Here is a 22,124-nt window from a genome sequence, read left to right as displayed (position 1 = left end):
AATTGAGGTTGTGGTGGCAGCTGCAGAGAGGTATTTGGGTGTGCGAGACTTGACATCAGAATAATTACAGGGTGTGTTAAGTGGTGATGTCCCATCCTTTCAGGTTGTTGGCATGAGGTAGGATTAAATAGTGGAGTAGGGTGGTGTTATTTAGATTTGTATAATTTTTTTGTGAGTAGTGTTAGATGGTAGGGTATTTTTTTTCGATTTTTTTTTAAAGCAAAGTATAAGGGAGTTGTATTCCAGTCTAGTAGGTGGCGGCAATGCAACATACTCTTAGAGCTGACTCGTTCGCGAACGACCCATCACTAATACTCCGCGGTTTGACTGGACCAGCAAACTGTTCATCAACACAGGTCGGAGAAGCCGAAGATTCCACCGGAAGTAATATTCTTGTTTACAGCAGTTAGCTAAGGTGCTAGCTAGTTAGCGCAGTAGCTACCGGTAGATATATCTAGCTAACATAAGAGGGTGAGTAAACGTGTGCTGACACAACACAGTTTCAAATGAGTATGGATTTCATGCGTGTGGAAAATGTCCGTTACCTAGCTAACGTTATTAAACTAGCGTAACTAGCTAGCAAACACGGGGTTAGCTAGCTAGCGTTTTCTATGTAGCTAACGTTAGCTGGCTAGAGTTCTTTATGCATAATTTGACTAATAACAATAGGTTTTTGTTCTAGCCCAGTACTAACACATCTGGGCTTGATGATTTGATTAGATTAGCTAGCTAGCATATCTGGGTCAGAAATAAAGCCTGCAGTGTACACATACTTCAGGTCCCTGGACCAGAATGGAATACACCACTTGCTAAAAAATGTTATTGATCACATACACATGGTTAGCAGATGTTGTAGCGAAATGCTTGGCCCAGCTAGCTTTATATTCTAGTGCATCAATGGAAATTCTGGAATACATGTCATTTTTGCATGCCGTTGCACCATCACCCCCCACTTGTTCAGAGGATGAGCAGCTCGGAGGAGGTGTCCTGGATCTCCTGGTTCTGTGGCCTGAGGGGGAATGAGTTCTTCTGTGAGGTGAGTAGATAGCTAGTTATGTCAGAACATCACAGAATGAGAAGGACAGACAGGGGAAATAATATTGCTCTGACTTAGCCAACTGTTTGTGAAGCTAGTTGTTTGTTTGAAATACAGAATGAACTGTTACAGCTACCAGCCAAATATACCCTGAACACAGATGGAGAATTCCATGTGAAAGAGGACCAAAATACAGTGTTTAAAGTTGTGGGGTGGTTTTGTATTGATGCCATAGTGTGTAACCGTGACATAAGCTTGTTAAAGCGTGGTGGTAGCTTCAGATATTCCAACACAGTGCATGCACCGTTTAGGCTACATTGCTTAATTATACCTTTAACTCTTCTGCTTGTCTTAATTGCCAATACTGAAGTAATCCCTTTAACCTGTTATGCAATTGACCAACTGTGGCCTATTCATAAAGAGTAGTAGACAGTGTTTGGCAGCTGAAAGCTACTATCCATGTTGATCCATTCCACTTTACCAGGTTGATGAGGACTACATTCAGGACAAGTTTAACCTGACAGGGCTCAATGAGCAGGTGCCTCACTACCGCCAGGCCCTCGACATGATCCTCGACCTGGAGCCAGGTGAGCTCATCACTACACCGTCTAAAATGACTTCACACTGACACTTCCTATAGGCTAATTTATCAGTTCTGTTTGTATTTACAAGTGCCTTTCAAAAGACCCAAGGACACAGTACTGTGACTACATACTTTGACTCAGTGCATCTATAGGCTGTTGTCTACCTTGTGTTGATCTGAAAGCCTCACGTATGTGTGTGTATAAAGAAAGGAAAGACCTGCAGACACTATAATGCTGCCTCCCAGTGCTTTATTCATGCACCATGTCTCTATAGGCTTCTGTGTACCTTGTGTGTTGATCTGAAAGCCTCACTGTCATGTCTGTCTGTCAGATGAGGAGCTGGAGGACAACCCCAACCAGAGTGACCTGATAGAGCAGGCAGCAGAGATGCTGTACGGGCTGATCCACGCACGCTACATCCTCACCAACAGAGGCATCGCTCAGATGGTAGTAAACCTTAGAGCTGTATATATTGTTCTGGAGTCTGGATAATCTCTATATCAGGGGTCTCCAACAGGTAGACTGTGAGCTACCAGTAGCTCGCCAATCAATTCTGAAATTACATGCATTTTTTTTCATGTGTTCCTGGCAAACTCATAAATGTAAAGCTCCTGGCTACTATCCAATCAAAGCCACATTGACATTGTCCAACCCCTAGTTAGCCACTATTGGCTTAAAAAGCCAAACGTAACACAATCTGCCAATTTCATTTCCAGCAATATTGCCCCTGTTTAGGGCGCTCATTTGTCTGAGTCCATATGTAGCCAGTTAGCGACACTAATGATAACCGGAGTCTTTTGGGTAGACTGGAAAAACCTTCTCAATTAAATGCAAATTGCAAAGTAGGCTCATCTGACAGAACTATCATGATGATTATTTGTATCAATGAGGTGCCGATTTGTTTTGCAAACTCTGTCATGACGTGCTGCAGCAGTAGGTAACAGCAGCAACATCGCTAGACGGACACTCCTCTTGCGAGATGTGGAATTAAAGGGTAAATTACACTCAAATGTTATTTTTATTTTTTTTCAGACCTCAAATGGTCTCATGTGATTTTAAGTTTTGACATGGACTCAGAACATCCATTTTCCTTCTTTCTCCATGAAGAATTGTAATATTGAGCAAATATACAAAATAAATCCCAAACCAGGAGAAATAAAACAGTTCAAAGAGAATTGAGGAAAATTTTAAATATAATTTTATGGGGCCCACTTAGTTGTCTATTAACCATCATTTTACCAGGTATATTGACAAAACAACTATTTGAAAGTTATAAAATAAAAAATGTAGCTCGTGACATGTTTCATTTTTATTTTTTTAAGTAGCTCATGCTAGAAAAGGTTGGAGACCCCTGTTCTAAATTCTACCTGTCTGTTTATGTAGTGTGCCTTTCTTGGACTAGCTGTGTGACCATGTTTCACACTGAAATAGTTTTTGGTTTGCAGCTGGATAAGTACCAACAAGGGGACTTTGGCTATTGCCCAAGAGTGTACTGTGAGAATCAACCCATGCTTCCTATTGGTGAGTTTGACTTTAATGGGTTCATACTCCTGTTCAGTTACAGAACATACCTCTTTTCATGGAATTGAACCATTTCTCTCCAGTCACCTTTGAACTATATCACAGATTGTCAGCAGTATTTCACACAGGTCTGAGGGAATCTAAAAGATGACTCTTGCTTGCACAGTAAATATATTTAATCAGTATTGAATTGGCAGCTGACACCAGAATAGACTTGTGTGCCCTTAGCTGTATTACATAGATGTTGATCTCTCCTCTCCCATAGGTCTGTCAGACATCCCAGGTGAGGCCATGGTGAAGCTGTATTGTCCAAAGTGCATGGATGTGTACACCCCCAAGTCCTCCCGGCACCACCACACGGACGGGGCCTACTTCGGGACAGGCTTCCCCCACATGCTATTTATGGTGCACCCTGAGTACCGGCCAAAACGACCTGCCAACCAGTTTGTGCCAAGGTTTATTTCTATAATTATCTTTGCAAATTCATCAAGATGCTCTGTTTTCCCCATTTGAATACATATGATTTGATAGTGTTATTACATAATTCATGTTCAGCTGGGAACTGTAACAAAAACCACTTGCTTGATTTGAAGATGACCTTTTTTCCCCTCAGTAAGGAGATTGAGACATGTTAGCATAATGGCAGCCTTCTACTATCCACACTGTTACTGTGTTGTAATATTTAGTTGTTTTTTCTCAGGCTATATGGCTTCAAGATCCACCCCATGGCTTATCAACTCCAACTCCAGGCTGCCTCCAGCTTCAAGAGTCCTGTGAAGGCGATTCGCTAGAACTTACACACCCGGCCGGGAAAGAGACATTTTGACTTGGTTGGAATGAAAGCAGTGGATTATGTAGCTCAATAAAGGCTTGTTAAAACACATTATGACAGATACAATACATACATGTAGATCAGGGATGGGAACCTCCAGTCATCGGGGTTGCAGTGGTGTCACACTATTCCCCCATTCCTAGCGAACACAGCTGATTAAACACATTGTATTCTAAACTGATGATCATGATCAGTTCATTATTGGATATGACACCAATCAGGCCCCAGAAGGACTGGAGTTGACCATCCCTGATGTAGATGGATGCGCTTATGTCGACATCCGGACCAGGCCATCATCTGCCTGTTATACAGGATGCTTTTGGTGATTGGCTCCCTCTGTGCTTTAGCCTATCACAACCCTACTGACTACAATCTTGCAACTCTTCCCCTCTCCTTGACAGGACCCAATCTTTCAAACCTATTTTCAGTTGGCTCGCTAAGGCAGGGTTTTCCAAACTCGGTCCCGAGCCCCCCCCCAGGTGCACGTTTTGGTTTTTGCCCACTTATTGTCAAAAGAGCTGATGTGATTGGTCAGCCTGTGTGAGCGCATCCTAATACCTGTTTTCACACCATCATGCTGACCTGCACCGTATTGGGCTGGCTCAGATACATTCTCTTCATGGTTTCCTTTCCTGCATGGTTCCATTACCGAGGGTGGACACGTAACTTGGCAGTGTGAAAAGGGTGATATACAACAATCTTAAATGATTATTTATATCCAGATTGGCTGAGAATCCAATGAACAACCAGTTTGATATGTATTATAGATTCCCTAGAGAATGGCTGCTGCACTAATTGAATTGAAGACAGAGTTTATTAGATATGTTCTTCTCGGGGTGAAGGGCAACATGGGTTTGCTTTGTGCTGGAACACTCACTGTCCCAAAGTGAAAATGGCCGGGCCACTAAAGCCATCATTAGTTGTAAACATGTCCATGACAGAGCAGAGTTGTCTCTTGACTGGACACTGAGACGCATGGTTTCTCTTGCATTGGTCTGTTACAATATTAAGTGTTATTGAACACACAGGTGGATGGCTATTTCATGTTGATAACCTACAGCTACAACCAGTTTACATTATGGTACTACATTTTACATGAAAGGGTTTCTTTCAGTCTACAATTCCAGTGGTGATGCTATTATTGATTTTCTGAATTCTGTATGCAAGCATCTGGAATTAAGAATTTTTAATAAAATTGTATTTCTTACAATTCTATTGGTCACCTTTTATTAAAAAATGTTCTTGTGACTGAAATCATGCTCAGACACTACACACCACTTGATAATTCAGATTTTAATTAAGTTTATTTAATTTTAAGACAGGAATGTCACAAAAGCAACAATATGTTTACAAATGTAAAAACGAAGGGTTCCGCTGAGATTCTAGTTTATGCCCTCAAGATCTTTCTAGCTAATAGTTTGTGCCACCTTCACAAACTTCTTCAGAGGGGAAGAAAGGTCTGCTATTGTCATTCTCTAAAAGGGTTCTCATACCTTTGTCTGATCTACAAAAGGAAAGGGTACAGCAAGTGGTAGAGGAATCTACTCTAAACAAGTGGTAAGAAAGATTTACAAACTAGATGATTATGAATGCGACTTTGTGTCTAAAAGCCTGCAAACAGACTCGTGTTTTAAAAAGAATCACATGAAACAGTCTACAAAGAAATTATGGTAGAACATGGACAAAATATGTGCCCCTATATGAAAGAAAAGCCACATATACTGGGACAGCTGCCTTTTGATAGTGATAAATACATCTTGCACATGTACTACTGTGTTTAAGAGCTGAGTATCATTTGGACCCATCTGCAGGGCTAGAATGTACATTAAGACTGAACATTCTTCATACAATCATATACAGAGGGGTTTTGTCTTGCAGTATTGATAAAGACATAAACCCTGAGAAACAAGACTAAAGCATTGTTTCATCAAATCAACAACAGGTTTGAAAATCAATCCCGTTTCTATCTAAAATCATTTTAAGGGACAAAACACGGTGGGACTTTCCATTGCTCTCACATCAGACTGCATGGGGCAGTCCTAGAGGTCAATGGTGCGTTAAAAGAGGAAGAAAAAACAACGCTGAATACGTACTGGGAAACATGGGGGCACTCCCAAATTCAAGGGGTAAAAAAAAAAGACAATATTGATATGAGAAGCTATCATTGAGTAGGATATGAACTTCAATAACTTAAAAACCTCATTTTGTACAAATACTATAAAAGCAGTAATGCTATAAAATAGAGTAAACATTTCAAAACAGATAGTTGTCATCACGTCAAAGTTTATAACGAGGGTCATCGTGGCCTGACCTAGTAGTATTACATGTGTTAACTTGGCTGGTTAAGAAAGAGATATTTTACCTGAGCAGAGAACAAATCCAAAACAGGCATGGTTGTTTGAGTATGCAATATCTTTGTTCAATACTTTTAAGTGAGGTATGTAATTTCAATTTGAATATTCAATAAAAAAATAATATTCCTCAATTATAAACGTAAACAAACTCAAAGGAGTTATCCCTTTCCAAAAATACATCTAGTTTCTGTCCAGCATCTTAATCTGATTGAAAAAGTCTGATAATGTTATTACTTAAAGCTCAGTTGAAAACAGTGCATTTCTATCAAAATGAGCATGTTAAAGGGAGACTCAGTAAAATGCCGTTGCCTCGACCAGCACCGCAGATATTGAGATGAGCGAGATGCAAGACTTTGCTCTCACACAGTATCTGCGCATGTGCACGGGTTCGCTTCACTCTTTTCACAGCGTTGGAACCATGGCACCAAAACAGCGGAGAAGTTGAGCCTCTCACTTCAACGCTCTTAGTTGTTTTGCTGAAATTGACCCACTACGCTGTTTACTTTCTGCATCTCCGTCATATCGCTGAGTCCACACTTAAACTCAATGATACAGTAGTATCAATACAAACGACAGAAAAATATGTTGTAAATAAACTTTAAAAAAAAAATGACCTAAATGCTCTTAGAACTGAAAAGGTTCATCTTTCCTACTACAATAAAACAAAAAAAGAGTAATTTGGCGAAATATGAGGTTTGAGTGGAATAGACCAACATGAAGCCACCATACAGTCAGAACAGCAGTATGGAAAGAGATGACACAATAGGCTTTCTCCCTGGCCTGTTCATATCCCACTGGGCAGGGACACACCAGGGTGCATCCCAAATGGCACCATATTCCCTTTATAGTGCACTACTTTTAACCAGGGCTCTGGTCAAAAGTAGTGCCATTTGAGATGCAACCACGATGGTTCTGGAGGGGACCAGTCAGGACACAATGTCAGTGTGGGTTGAGGAGGTGGGGGTGGCTCTGGGACAGGGAGGTTAGTCCTTTGGTGTCTTGAGCATCAGATCCATAGGGCTGCTCCCTGACTGTGTTCAGCTGAATCACATTGCTGTTGCTCCACCGTCGCTTCCCTGCAGGAGACACAGCTTCAGTTAACCTCCACCTAGCTGGTTGTACACCTTGTGACAAAAATGTGTCACAGAGAAGCTTAACCAGGCCTTGGTGTGTGTGCTTGACCAGGCCTTGGTGTGTGTAGAAGGAGCTGTCATACTACACTGTACTGTACCTGGTCATCCTCTGAGTCAGCAGTGATGACGATCCTCTTCTCCACTCTGGTCTCTGACACTCCTCCTTTCACCACCTGGGACAAGAGAAATAGTCAGAGGCCATGACACAGCTGAGGTGTGTGTGTGTGTGTGTGTGCGGTCTATGGTGTGCCCTTACCTTGGAGATGCGAGTGGTGGTGGTAGTAACAGAGGTGCCACTGGTTTCCCTGCTGCTCTCTGAGGTAATGGTCTGAATGCTGCTCAGTGCTGTGGCCTCTTTCCCCCCCGTCTGTCCCGTCAACTGACACCTGAGAGAGGAAACAAACAGAAACATTGGCTCCATGGTAACACCTCAGTCATCGGTGGCGTTAAAGACGTTTCAGAACACTGCCCTGATGGTACCCTGTGGTAGATGAGGTTGAACCACAGCTCAGAGTTCCCCAGCTGTAGCATCATCTTTATTATCATGGGGTGGCTACCTCTGCAGACTCGTAGGTGACAGTCTGGGTCTGAACGATAGGGACATCCTTAGTAGACACGTCAGTAGGGAGGGAGTTGGACACGTCTGTGATGGTGAATGTCTGGGTCTGCACCAGAGGGGGCTGGGGTGGGAGGAGAACACACTCTAGTCAGTTTGACTGAACGTTCGACATGGTTCCTCGACATGTCATGAGAAGAGCCGACATGGTTCCTTCATTCTATACATGTCAAACAGACATATAGGCTCTATATCATATCATTATATCTGAACCTTACATGATGTGTCCAGTGTTTATATACATTATTGGTTGCGCCCAATTGAACATGGCACAGCTGTAATTTCCAATGTTTCATCAACCACTCCCCATGAAAAACCTCAAACCACACCTCTCTTTTCATTCACAACTGATTGGGGTCCCTCGTTCCCACTCCCCATTCTAGTTTTACCATGTCCTACCCACCACCACGAGGTCAGAGAAGAAAGACAATTTATCTGGTGTGTCAGAGAGAGAAAGACAATTCATCTAGTGTGTCAGAGAGAGAAAGACATTCATCTAGTGTGTCAGAGAGAGAAGACAATTCATCTAGTGTGTCAGAGAGAAAGACAATTCATCTAGTGTGTCAGAGAGAGAAAGACAATTCATCTAGTGTGTCAGAGAGAGAAAGACAATTCATCTATTGTGTCAGAGAGAGAAAGACAATTCATCTAGTGTGTCAGAGAGAGAAAGACAATTCATCTAGTGTGTCAGAGAGAGAAAGACAATTTATCTAGTGTGTCAGAGAGAGAAAGACAATTCATCTAGTGTGTCAGAGAGAGAAAGACAATTCATATAGTGTGTGTCAGAGAGAGAAAGACAATTCATCTAGTGTGTCAGAGAGAGAAAGACAATTCATCTAGTGTGTCAGAGAGAGAAAGACAATTCATCTAGTGTGTCAGAGAGAGAAAGACAATTCATCTAGTGTGTCAGAGAGAGAAAGACAATTCATCTAGTGTGTCAGAGAGAGAAGACAATTCATCTAGTGTGTCAGAGAGAGAAAGACAATTCATCTAGTGTGTCAGAGAGAGAAAGACAATTCATCTAGTGTGTCAGAGAGAGAAAGACAATTCATCTAGGGTGTCAGAGAGAGAAAGACAATTCATCTAGTGTGTCAGAGAGAGAAAGACAATTCATCTAGTGTGTCAGAGAGAGAAAGACAATTCATCTAGTGTGTCAGAGAGAGAAGACAATTCATCTAGTGTGTCAGAGAGAGAAAGACAATTCATCTAGTGTGTCAGAGAGAGAAAGACAATTCATCTAGTGTGTCAGAGAGAAAAACAATTCATCTAGTGTGTCAGAGAGAGAAAGACAATTCATCTAGTGTGTCAGAGAGAGAACAATTCATCTAGTGTGTCAGAGAGAAACAATTCATCTAGTGTGTCAGAGAGAGAAAGACAATTCATCTAGTGTGTGTCAGAGAAAGACAATTCATCTAGTGTGTCAGAGAGAGAAAGACAATTCATCTAGTGTGTCAGAGAGAGAAACAATTCATATAGTGTGTGTCAGAGAGAGAAAGACAATTCATCTAGTGTGTCAGAGAGAGAAAGACAATTCATCTAGTGTGTCAGAGAGAAAACAATTCATCTAGTGTGTCAGAGAGAGAAAGACAATTCATCTAGTGTGTCAGAGAGACAATTCTATAGTGTGTCAGAGAGAAAAGACAATTCATCTAGTGTGTCAGAGAGAAAAGACAATTCATCTAGTGTCAGAGAGAGAAATAAATTCACTAGTGTGTCAGAGAGAAAGATCAGCTATGTGTTAGAGAGAGAAGACAATTCATCTAGTGTGTCCAGGAGAGAGAAGACAATTCATCTAGTGTGTTAGAGAGAGAAAGACAATTCATCTAGTGTGTCAGAGAGAGCGCTTGAAGACAGGATTAGCGCACGGTCCTTACTCTTCCAATCACCCCCAACACCATCACTGTGCACCGCCTCTGCAGCCGGCTCTAGCAGAACTCAACCATCCCTGACCAACACCAGTATGACTACAGATTCACTGTTTCCAGTGTTGATTCCTGTGTATCCCATGCTGCAGAAGGGTGAGTGTACACTGTCCCCCATGGAATCACCCAGACAGAGCAGAGGACAGCAGAGTACAGGTAGAGGACAGGCAGAGGAGTCATCACAGGAGCTGGTCAGGGCAAGGGGAGGGCTACCTGGAAACAGCGTATGACATGGGGAACACCGCTCACGAAATAGGAGGTGTGGGAGGCTCCAGTTATCCTCCCAGACTGCTCCCCCCTCGACCCTGGGTCTGCCGGCTCCTCCTCCTCCTCCAGCACTGTACCCTGGAGCTGATAGGAGTGGGGCAGCTGTGCCCTCTCCACCTCAACGATGGGTACGTGGCTGGTGGTGGTCCCAGAGCTAACATGCTCACCCTCCTGATCACATGGCCCTGCCACCCCAGGTGCATCATGGATTTGGAGTCAACCCTATCAGGCCCAGTTTCTGTGCTAGCAGGCTGGGGCTGGCCCCCCCGATGGCCTTACAGTGCTGCTGGACTCGTCCTGTTTGTCGCGCTGCCTTAGTGTCCAAGTCTTCCCTTATAGGAGTAATACACACACTCTAGAGGAAAGACACAGCACACATATATCCACTGTGTGAACAACAGCAGGGAATGAAACAATGGTTTCCACCATACATGTTTAGCAAGAATTTATTGCATTTTTGGGGGGTCATAATTGATTGTCAAAAGGGCATGCAGCAGGACAAAATATATTGCACTTGACAAGAGTGTTTTAACCAAATACCAGTGAACGAAACATAGGTAATGTATACTATAACATTGAACAAGCTGCCCCAAGTTACCTCTCAGTGTTAGATGTGCATCCAAAAAACAACAGTGAATTGTGATGAGGTATACACTGTATACTGAAATATACACTGTAGCTGTCCACTAGTGCTGGGTTAATGTGCTTCTATAGAAGACTTCATACATGAAATACCACACCACAACTAATCCTACTATCACATATGACAACATTGATGTCTGTCTGGATGTGTCCAAAAACACCTATTAGTGGAACCTGCACATATCAAAACTGTTCCTACTGTAAAAAGCCACCTGTCAACTGTCCTTGTCAGACGCACCTCGTCTAGTCCAGATAATCAGATATACAAAAACAGAAGCGGGTTCATCGTCAAGTCTTTAAACTTTTTAGGAAGGAGCAACAGTCAGGAAGAGTTGGGGAGGGGGGGACTGAGCAAGATACACAGGAAGTAAGAGTCACATGACAGGAAGCAGCTTCTGAAGTAGAAGAAGATGATGATGAAGAGCTGTGATGAGAAGAGAAGAAGAAAGGAGCTAGAGGTTGATGGCCTGCCTACACACATCCCTCTCTCTGGTCCTCTCCCCTGGGCTGGCTCGAGAGGCCCCTAGGATGCCACCTCAGCTGCGTTTAGAGTAGAAGTCTTGCAGGGGGCCACGCGGAAGGCGGATGGCGAACTGAGGGGAGAAGGGTAAGGGTGGAGAGGGGGAGAGAGATGAGAGAGGTAGGGGATGTTGAAATGTCTGATGTAGGGTAATGGATAGGAAGGCTATGCAAAGCTGTGTCATGGTCTAAAGAGGAGAATGGAGAACGCTTTGTCTGAGTTGGATTAGGTGGTTATGGGTAACCTGTGGGCCTTCAGACTCTTCAGTTGTGGGCTTGGGGACAGGAGTATCAGTGCACGGAATAACAAAGCAAAGTGAGAAAAAAGGAAGTGTGGGAAACAGACTTAGGGAAAGAGGGGCAGATTTTGGGAGAAGGAGAGCAGGATGGAGGAGATGAAGCAGAAAACAAGCACATCACTGAGGGAAAGAGGGGCAGTATTGGGAGAAGGAGGCAGGATGGAGGAGATGAAGCAGGAACAAGCACATCACTGAGGGAAAGAGGGCAGTATTTGGGAGAAGGAGGCAGGATGGAGGAGATGAAGCAGAAAACAAGCACATCACTGAGGGAAAGAGGAGACAGGAGGACGAGCACACAGGTCAAACTCTTCTACTCCAAGGTCATGATCTTCAAGTCACAGGGTCATGCAGTTTCTCTGTCCAATCAGGTCTGGTTGTCATGCACTGAGGGGAGGGTCAGACTAAAGGGACACCCAATGAGGAGTAAAAGACAGAGCTGGGCTTAGAAACCTGACCAATAGGCTCAGACACCACCTGCCCAAACCATAAGTCCCTTCCTCACAACAAACAGCTGAACATTCAGACAGACTGGGCCACAAGGTGAACAGACAGACTGATCTGTTCCAATCAGTCTTGACAAGGTGTTCTTCAGTTGGCCCATGCAAACAGAAGTCTTTCCATTTTAGTAGGGTAGTAATGACAGAAAGCCTTTCATAGACTAGATGGGTCCGCTTGAAGACAAAAGGCCTTGCTCAAAGACATGCAATAAGTGTTTGCATCGCATCAACACAAACCAGAGGAACAAAAATGGAGAACCACAGGATGGTGTTGTGGTACTCCACCCCACACATCAACGTAGAGACACAACAGACAGCCATACAGAGGGAAACGTGTGGTGAGGTACTTCCATTCAGTCAATTCAGGAATATATCACACATTTCAATTCTCCTCATCTACCAAATTGACTTGCATTGAAATGGAACTGACCCCACATTGTGTGCTAGCAATCCATTCCTTCTCTGTGGAATGGGAGAGCTGGGAAGCTGGCGTGAACTACAGAGAACTGAGGGGAGGGGTGTGTGGTGGGGTACGGCACAGTGTCTGGTCTGAGATGGTACTCACCCCGTCGGCATCGAGCAAGGCTGCCGTTGATGGCCCAGCTGCGGAAGGGGGAGTGAGTGGACACGGCGCTTGTCCCATTCGCTGGGCCCCCGGCTCTGGGGACAAGACGCCATGAGTTCCTCTTCAGCTCACTGAGTACTAGTATGAATGCCTGATGAGATCCTCCTGGGGCTTATCAAGTCCTGGAGGGAGGAAGGAGAGGGGGGGTGGGAGAGAGTAGGGAAAGAGGAGAGAGAGAAGAGAGGGGGGGGGGGTGGGGAAGAGGTAGGGAGGGGTGGGGAGAGAGAAGAGAGAGGGGAGGAGAGGGGGGGGGGTTGGGAGAGAGGGTAGGTGAGGGGGAGAGAGGAGAAGAGAGAGGGAGGAGAGGGGGGGGGTGGGAGAGAGAGAAGAGAGAGGAGGGAGAAAGATAGGGGAGATAGAGGAGGGAGAAAGAGAGAGTGAGAGATAAAAACAGAGTGAGAGAAAGAGTGAGAGAAAAATAGAGAGGTAGAGATGAGAGAGAGAGGGTAGAGAGGAGAGGTAGAGAGAGGGGAATGGAGAGGTAGAGAGAGTAGATTGAGAGAGAGAGGTAGAGTGAGAGAGGTAGAGAGAGGTAGAGAGAGTAGAGTGAGACAGAGAGGTAAGTGAGAGAGGTAAGAGAGGTAGAGAGAGGTAAAGTGGAAAATGACAAACATTTGGTTTGGAAAATAGGTGTGGAGAATAGGAGTGACAGAGTAGATGTGTAAAAGGTGGAGAGAGAAAACAGGTGGTGTCCAGAAACCATGTCACTCATATGAACATGTTTAAATTAATAAACAATGTCAACCAAGCAGCAGTTACTTTGCTGTTCTATTTGACTCCAAGCTACAGCGTTAAAGCAGGCCTGGAACTCAGTTCACTCAGATGGATTCTAATAAAATTGATTCTCTGAGCTCTCATTGATAAATCAACCTGTTCAATTAGTGAGCAGCGCTACATAGAATCTGATCAGGTTACAAATCACAGCGGATGAGAGCGAGGTGATGTTAGCACACATTGGTCACTATGCAGCGACAGCAGCATGGCATCCTGTTTCTGTGGCTGGATGAATCTTATGGTGATGAGAGCAGTGGAGCGTACTCTTACAAGTCATTTATTCACAATGACAGAAATATATGACTGGGAAGACATCATAAACTAGATTCAGACATGGCCACAAATAGTGGACGAGCTGGTGAGTGTAAAGATATGTGATGGGCAGAGCGGTGGAGAGGGAAGGTTGGTGGTCGTCTGCCCTATGTGGAGACGAAGTACTTTTCTACTGTACACCGAGGAGAGACAAAGCTGAAACAAGATGTCAGGAATGTAATGGTAATGCTTCTACTAACACTCCAATGGCCTAGCTAGGAGACGGAACAACATCTCAGCTGCATAACGTGGCCGATCAGTAACGCTATCTACAAACACCACAAATCAAACACTCCTGGTTCCCTTTCATGCAACGTGTCTGGTGTGACGTCTGGGGAGAACAGACCACGATCCCAATCATATACTTTGCGAGAAGCAATCAGGAGATATCTAGTACTCAACAACATTCCCTGAAACAAGTAGCTAGCTGTGTTGAGTTAATATCGCCAAACACAAAGCAAATTAGAGGTTACACAGTCAAAATCATCTACTAGCAAAAGCAAAGACGTCTATGTAAAACACAAGATGTGAATCAGTAATGTCACATGCAAAGCAGCCTGTTGTATTACAGCAGCCAGTAGCCAAAGAGCAGAAAACACAGTGTATAGAGACAGATCTCCAGAAGACGGGGAAACAAACCTCCAACATTAAAAGACTATGTCCTGATATAAATTGAGTCACCCTCAGTTCTCTTAGCTCTTTTCTGTGAAGGAACAAAAAAAGAGAAAGGTGAGGGTTCCACAGGTTCCACGTGACATCATGGCAGATGTCACAACGTGGACATGCATTGTTGCATGGGGGGGTTCTAGAGGAGTGGGGGTGGTGAGGGGTCTGCATGCAGAGTGGCCTGGAGCCTCTGGGGGCCACAAGGGCCCTGGAATCCCAGATGTGCAAAGCAGGGGACCCAAGACAGGGTGTCTTGAAGGGGTGGGGGGTAAAGGTGAAGGGTCAGGCAGGAATACAGTACTCAATAGAAACACTAGTCATCATGAAAACCTAGTCCCGTGTCATGCATGTAAATGCAGCAGCCAATGAGGGATCTTCTTTCAACATTCATTCTTCAAAGGCCCTAACTTTTCTTCCTGTCTGGACTGATGTACAAACCAAAAGCATATGTAATGTATCTCATATACGTCATCTCAGTCTGTGCACATGACCAATACCAATGCTGCTGTCATAGACAATGTCTGACTTGAACATGAGGTCAACTCAAAGACCTTGTCGTTTGTGAGCAGTATTCAAATGAAACCAGGAGAATAAAATGAGGAGAAGGTGAAGTTAGTCTTATGGATGGGAGACTTGGCAGTGGTGTAAGTTAGAATGGGAGTGGACTGACTACAATACTAATATAATGCACAAGCAGGAGTCGGGACAAGGTCAAAAGGTCTGACCTTCCTCATTTGCACCGGCTCCTCAGTGTCCGTCTGCTCAGACTGGAGTTACCCCAGGCATGGAGGAGGAGAGAAGGCATAATGACGTTAGAATCCTCCACTAGGAGCCTCGTCCCCGTCCATAGCAGAGCCATCTGAGGAACTTGTGATCTGAGGTGTCTGTGTCACGCTATGTTACACTATCATTACTGTGACCAATGGAGGGCAAAAATTATGATGCACAGCTATTCTATTTTCTAACTATAGAAAAATCACCATATTATACTTCTCTTATAAATAATACTATGTGATGAATATAGCAATATCACTGCTGAGACCAGTCTATCTGTAACTTCTATGACCAGTGTATCTGTGCGTGAGGGGAGAATGATGATGATCCCTGTAAGGCTGGGGATTGTGGGAGTTGTAGTTCCTAGGTGCAGTACCTTGACCTCGGCTGAGCCCTCGTCCACCGCCTCCACGGTGACCTCCAGCTTCCTGTCGTCCTGGCGGGCTGGCAGCCTGATGGGGGTGGAGGTCTGGGCTGCTGGAGGTCCAGGGGGGCCATGGGGGATCCCTGCCTCCATCAGGGCTGCCTGGGAGAAGACTGGGGCGCTGACTGGACGGGGCGGCCTTGTGGGTGGCCACCACTGATGGAGAGAGACAGGACAGAGGGAGTGGTAGTATTTAGATAGTGGGGTTGTATAGAGGGCAGGAGAGAGACAGGACAGAGGAGTGGTAGTATTTAGATAGGGTGTTGTATAGAGGGGCAGGAGAGAGACAGGACAGAGGGAGTGTTAGTATTTAGATAGTGGGTTGTATAGAGGGCAGGAGAGAGACAGGACAGAGGGAGTGTTAGTATTTAGATAGTGGGTTGTATAGAGGGCAGGAGAGAGACAGGACAGAGGGAGTGTTAGTATTTAGATAGTGGGTTGTATAGAGGCGGGAGAGAGACAGGACAGAGGGAGTGTTAGTATTTAGATAGTGGGTTGTATAGAGGCAGGAGAGGAGACAGGACAGAGGGAGTGTTAGTATTTAGATAGTGGGTTGTATAGAGGGCAGAGAGAGAACAGGACAGAGGGAGTGTTAGTATTTAGATAGTGGGTTGTATAGAGGCAGGAGAGAGACAGGACAGAGGGAGTGTTAGTATTTAGATAGTGGGTTGTATAGAGGGCAGGAGAGAGACAGGACAGAGGGGAGTGGTAGTATTTAGATAGTGGGTTGTATAGAGGGCAGGAGAGAGACAGGACAGAGGGAGTGTTAGTATTTAGATAGTGGGTTGTATAGAGGGCAGGAGAGAGATGGTCTGCGTGCTTTGAGGCCATCAACCCAGTGTAAGTGAGAGGTAAACACACTGACAGAGCGCAGAAGAACATCTTGAACATCCACATACACAAAACAAACTCATAATCACTCCACACACACACACACACACAGACTTCACGTCCACACTGTACCTTCATGGGCCAGCTCATTCTAGTCTAGAATGATACTAGCAAGGGGAAAAGCTTGGATGAGTTGTAGGAAGCAACTGTCCACAATATAGAACGGGCAGCAAAGCATGGCCAGTACTTCTCAACCATAGCCAACGATGCAAATAGAAGAAGTTGTCCTGACTCATTGAGTTAATAACCAACGATGCAAATAGCAGAAGTTGTCCTGACTCATTGAGTTAATAACCAACGATGCAAATAGCAGAAGTTGTCCTGACTCATTAGGTTAATAACCAACGATGCAAATAGCAGAAGTTGTCCTGACTCATTGAGTTAATAACCAACGATGCAAATGGCAGAAGTTGTCCTGACTCATTGAGTTAATAACCAACGATGCAAATAGCAGAAGTTGTCCTGACTCATTGGGTTAATAACCAACGATGCAAATAGCAGAAGTTGTCCTGACTCATTGGGTTAATAACCAACGATGCAAATGGCAGAAGTTGTCCTGACTCATTGAGTTAATAACCAACGATGCAAATAGCAGAAGTTGTCCTGACTCATTGGGTTAATAACCAACGATGCAAATAGCAGAAGTTGTCCTGACTCATTGGGTTAATAACCAACGATGCAAATGGCAGAAGTTGTCCTGACTCATTGGGTTAATAACCAACGATGCAAATGGCAGAAGTGTCCTGACTCATTGGGTTAATAACCAACGATGCAAATGGCAGAAGTTGTCCTGACTCATTGGGTTAATAACCAACGATGCAAATAGCAGAAGTTGTCCTGACTCATTGGGTTAATAACCAACGATGCAAATGGCAGAAGTTGTCCTGACTCATTGGGTTAATAACCAACGATGCAAATGGCAGAAGTTGTCCTGACTCATTGGGTTAATAACCAACGATGCAAATGGCAGAAGTTGTCCTGACTCATTGGGGTTAATAACCAACGATGCAAATAGCGGAAGTTGTCCTGACTCATTGGGTTAATAACCAACGATGCAAATAGCAGAAGAGGCACTGAGTTTGAAGGTAGGCCTTGAAATACATCCACAGGTAGACCTCCAATAGGCTAATTGACATCATTTGAGTCAATCAGAAGCTTCTAAAGCCATGACATAATTTTCTGGAATTTTACAAGCTGTTTAAAGGCACAGTCAACTTAGTGTATGTATAAACTTTTGACCCACTGGAATTGTGATACAGTGAATTATAAGTGAAATAATCTCTCTGTAAACAATTGTTGGAAAAATTACTTGTGTCATGCACAAAGTAGATGCCCTAATCGACTTGCCAAAACTATAGTTTGTTAACAAGAAATTTGTGGAGTGGTTGAAAAACAAGTTTTAATGACTCCAACCTAAGTGTATGTAAACTTCCGACTTCAACTGTACTTCTTCTATAAAGCAAAGCATAACCAAAAGACTATTTTTCAGGGGAAAATCCCATGACAAAGCACAGTCACGTTGTAAAAGTGTTGGACGAATGTTAGTCAGCGAGCTTTTCTGGTAAGTTGAGGTTGGAGAGCGGGTGTGAGATCAACATATTGTTTTAGGGCAGCACGCAAAAAACTAAAAAACTCAAGACGCACCCGATTTTTTATCCCGCAACACAAACCAATGGTCATCCACATCTCTCTGGGGTTGTGCTGGTCTCTTCTCCTCAGCAAGCACCACTCTGGGTTTGGGCTGAGCGGCTGGACCTTTGACAACAGTAATGTCAGTATAGTCCTGGAGACGCTCACGGAGAGCAACTGATACAAACACACAAACAGAGCTCTTATCTAAGACACAGCTTACATGCATCGTTAAAGTATCAGTAGAAGACCATTTTGCAATTCTCAAAAACATTCTAACAAGCAATAGTGATCTCGAACTGCTATACAATTATTCCAAATAGATATGCCGGACAAAATGAACTGATATTTTTGGTAGTTTCAGTCTTTTGGTAGTTTCAGTCTTTTGGTAGTCTCAGTCTGCTGCTAAAATTAGCAGGAAAAGCAGGGGGATAGGGGAATGAAGAGATGGGGGGGTACCTAATTCTTTAGGGGCAGCATCCAGCAGGACAAACCAGTCATCGTCCACCTCTCTCTGTCTCTGAGGCAGTCTCTGCTGCAGAGTCCTCTCCTCCATTACCGTCACCCTTTTCTGGGTTCTCTGCTCTGTGCTCGTCACCATCACGTCAACCACAGGGGCAGGTCTAGTTACCACAGCAACTGATACAGACAGACACAGAGTACCCAGGAGACTCGACTATGATACTCTTACCATTCACAAATTATAACACAGAATCTGATTGTGGCCAAAGCTGCACATATCTGATTAGAGAGCCTTTACCCCACATCATTATAAAAAAGCTACAGGGGACTGTGAAGCACAACCGAGCTCAGGATGATGCTGTCAGTGGGTACCTGTTGGCATCTTCACAGGCTCTTGACGAGAGGCTTCAAAGAACGTGAACCAATCATCACCCTCCCCTCTCTCTTGGGGAGGCAGTGTTTTCACCAGTTCCACCTCCAGTTGACGTCTGCCCTCCACCACTCTATGTGGTTTCCTAGTTCCTCCACCACAACCACTGTTCTCCCGGGGTACCAGCTCTATAACCTCTCTGTCTACGTGGAACGCTGAAATAAAAGAAGGATAACAGGCTTGTCAATGTCAAGTAATGCACAATCTGGGTTCAGCGTTTTACCAAAGAAAAAGAGAAAAGGGGCAGACAGTGGTCAAGCAGCAATACCCTTGGGTGTGGTCAGTATCTCGGAGGGAGTGCGGTCCCAAAGCACAAACCAATCATCATCCACTTCTTTAGGTGTTACCACAGGCCTCTCCTCCATCTTAACAGTCTCTTCCATGATCCTCACGGTCTTTGGTGGTTTCTGTTCCACTGTCTCCTTCACCACCATAATAGCTGTGGTGCTCACATCAGGGTAAATCACCACCACTGGTGCAGCTGATAGAGACAGAAACACAGCCCAACAGTCCACAAGGTATCAAGCCTTTTACTAGAACATGTAATATGATAGTGTTATTCCTTGCCAAAAGCTTTTGTGGATAGTCAACAGGCTCACACAACACTTGAGAGCCTTTGGAAGCAAGAGAAGGGTTGGTATTTGTATTTCGAGTAGCCAACAGCAAGCTTAGAATGGTCAAAGTACCTGCTACTTTAGGGGCAACATCCAGCTGCAAAAACAAATCATCATCCAGCTCTCTCTGCGGTTGTGTTGCCTTACCCTCCAGGGCAACGTCTTCAGAAAGTGATCTGACTGCTTCCACCACAAACACTCTTGGTTCAGGCTCAATGGTCAGATGTTTGGCTGGCACAACCTCTGGGTATACCCTATCGCTAACAGCCAGAGAAACTGGAGCAAAAAGACACACAGAGAGCTTGATATACCACAACTACAACTGGAGGGTCCTGTTGATGATTGACCAGTCATAACCCAAGAGATATCATATTCCTAATTCACACAAGAAAAAAAGCGGAGGTTTGGTTAGTTAGCTTGTTGGCAGTACTGTATGTCTGAGGTACCTGGTGGTTAGTTAGCTTGTTGGCAGTACTGTATGTCTGAGGTACCTGGTGGTTAGTTAGCTTGTTGGCAGTACTGTATGTCTAATGTTTCTGGTGGTTAGTTAGCTTGTTGGCAGTACTGTATGTCTAATGTTTCTGGTGGTTAGTTAGCTTATTGGCAGTACTGTATGTCTAATGTTTCTGGTGGTTAGTTAGCTTGTTGGCAGTACTGTATGTCTGAGGTACCTGGTGGAACCCCAGCAGGTTCTTCACGGACGGCATCCAACAGAACAAACCAGCCATCTCCCTCCTCTCTCTCTGCTGGTGGTCTCTGCTCTGAGATGATCATCTCTGACTGGAGTATCTCCTCTTGCTGTCCCCACCTCTCTTCAACAATAGTCACCCTCTTCTTCATCATTTTTTCTATGGTCGTCACATCAACCACAGAGGTGGTCTGGCTTAAATCTGGATATACCGGAGTATGCTCACCAAGAGCAAACTGATACAGACAAGGGAAAGTCCTTTAGTTTAGGGACTTACGATGTTCTCCAAAGTTACAAAAACCATAGTTTATTCTCAGTCAAAGCTGTGAAATGTACACAGCTGCAAATGTACAAAGATTGTGGCAATTAAGCAGGAACGGTACCTGGTGGTACAATGATCGGCTCCTCACGGACATCAGCAAACAGTGTAAACCAATCATCATCTCCCTCTGGTTGTCGCTGCCACTCTTCTTACTTCCCGTTTTCTGTTGTGGCCTCGTCTCCTCCACCAGGACCACCACTGGCTTCTGCTTTTCAGCCTTTACCTCAACCACAGGGCTGATCACATCTGGAGAAACCGGTGTTGGCTCTGCTGGAGCGACTGATACAAACACACATAGTACATACCCTTCAGAATCAGCTAGATATGTGGGCTCACAAAAAGCCATGTCATCAAAGATCATATTCCCAGATAAACATTCCAAAGTTCATATGGGAAAAGCACTATGGTTAGTCTGCGAGTTTGGCGAGGTGGGTTGGGTATATTTTGATGGGATCAGGGGCTGAGGCGCAAAGCCTTGGATTGTATGGGGTACCTGGTGCTATACAGGATGGTTCTCTGGGCACGACATCCAGTTGCACAAACCAGTCATCGTCCATCTCTCTTGATGGCTGTGGTGGAAAAATAACTTCTTCTTGACGTCGCTCCTCTTGCTTCTCTTCCATTACAGTCACCCTTCTCTCCTCTCTCTGCTCTACTGTCATCAACTCAACCACAGAGCTTTCCTTGGGGTATACCGGAATACGCTCTTCCACAGAAGCTGATACAAACACACATTCCTCAGATACTGGAAGATAATTGAAATTACTACACAAAGCAATGTAGCTGAAGCCCTTCTCTTGGTGGATAGTCAAATGTCTTGTTAGTTATTCTTATTAGAAAGTATTCTGCAGCGTATGAAGCACAAGGCTCAGGGGACATGTTGTTAATATTGTGGTGGGACTGGGAAGCAGTGCATGAAAATCATGGAAATACCTGACGGAATCACAGATGGTTCTCTGGGAACAATGTCCAGCAGAACAAACCACTCATCTTCCATCTCTCTCTGTGATTGTGACGGTTTCTGTTCCAGATGGCTCTGGTCTTCCTGTAACTCCATCTCCTCCACTACAGTCACCCTGGTCTCCTCTCTCTGCACTACTGTCATCACTTTAACCATGGAAGAGATGGTTTCCTCTACGTACACCTGAACTTGCTCTTGCAAAGAAGCTGATACATAAAGACACAATGAACCGTGAGAGATATGAAGTTCAAAGCCTAGTTCGATGATTAATCAGTCATTGTAGCCCAGTTGTTTCAATCCCTAAAATACCAATAATTGAGGCATAGCACA

At 44.4% G+C, this 22,124-nt stretch overlaps 4 protein-coding genes and 1 long non-coding RNA gene across 6 annotated transcripts in view; 1 reads left to right on the top strand and 4 right to left on the bottom strand.

The window, feature by feature from the left end:
• The first annotated feature begins 261 nt into the window (after positions 1-261).
• Positions 262-5,183, top strand: LOC115185845 (casein kinase II subunit beta-like). Of its 2 annotated transcripts, XM_029745851.1 has the most exons (7): positions 262-471; positions 962-1,036; positions 1,521-1,623; positions 1,952-2,067; positions 3,066-3,141; positions 3,407-3,596; positions 3,842-5,183. In XM_029745851.1, the coding sequence occupies exons 2-7, from the start codon at positions 965-967 to the stop codon at positions 3,930-3,932; spliced, it is 648 nt and encodes a 215-aa protein (XP_029601711.1). In that variant the 5' UTR covers positions 262-471; positions 962-964; the 3' UTR covers positions 3,933-5,183. The 2 variants fall into 2 exon arrangements, with proteins under 2 accessions (XP_029601711.1, XP_029601710.1); XM_029745850.1 differs by lacking the exon at positions 262-471 and having other exon boundaries at positions 479-1,036.
• Positions 5,184-5,251: 68 nt separating this feature from the next.
• Positions 5,252-12,900, bottom strand: LOC115165903 (protein 4.1-like). The gene is made up of 5 exons (XM_029719388.1): positions 12,788-12,900; positions 8,018-8,140; positions 7,717-7,846; positions 7,559-7,633; positions 5,252-7,403 (listed from the first exon to the last, which is right to left on the bottom strand). Exons 1-5 carry the CDS (start codon positions 12,898-12,900, stop codon positions 7,374-7,376), a joined length of 471 nt encoding a protein of 156 aa, XP_029575248.1. The 3' UTR covers positions 5,252-7,373.
• Positions 12,901-14,589: 1,689 nt separating this feature from the next.
• LOC115185871 (uncharacterized) lies at positions 14,590-15,847 on the bottom strand. The gene is made up of 3 exons (XR_003875410.1): positions 15,750-15,847; positions 15,325-15,366; positions 14,590-14,636 (listed from the first exon to the last, which is right to left on the bottom strand). It is a non-coding gene; the product is annotated as an uncharacterized LOC115185871 (long non-coding RNA).
• A 2,474-nt stretch (positions 15,848-18,321) lies between these two features.
• On the bottom strand, positions 18,322-20,977 carry LOC115165897 (uncharacterized). The gene is made up of 7 exons (XM_029719377.1): positions 20,895-20,977; positions 20,495-20,746; positions 19,896-20,099; positions 19,478-19,690; positions 19,152-19,364; positions 18,777-18,956; positions 18,322-18,494 (listed from the first exon to the last, which is right to left on the bottom strand). The coding sequence occupies exons 2-7, from the start codon at positions 20,664-20,666 to the stop codon at positions 18,322-18,324; spliced, it is 1,155 nt and encodes a 384-aa protein (XP_029575237.1). The 5' UTR covers positions 20,667-20,746; positions 20,895-20,977.
• Positions 20,978-21,423: 446 nt separating this feature from the next.
• The window catches only part of LOC115165892 (protein 4.1), a 41,159-nt gene continuing 40,458 nt past the window's right edge, over positions 21,424-22,124 (bottom strand). Inside the window, exon 18 of the mRNA XM_029719365.1 lies at positions 21,424-21,551. The gene's annotated coding sequence lies outside the window, so the exon portion shown is untranslated. The remainder of the gene's footprint in view (positions 21,552-22,124) is intronic.

This window comes from Salmo trutta, chromosome 3, assembly GCF_901001165.1.
Source record: "Salmo trutta chromosome 3, fSalTru1.1, whole genome shotgun sequence".
Taxonomy (NCBI): Eukaryota; Metazoa; Chordata; class Actinopteri; order Salmoniformes; family Salmonidae; genus Salmo; species Salmo trutta.
Note: the sequence above shows the minus strand (reverse complement) of the source record. Positions and strands in the feature narration are given on the sequence as shown.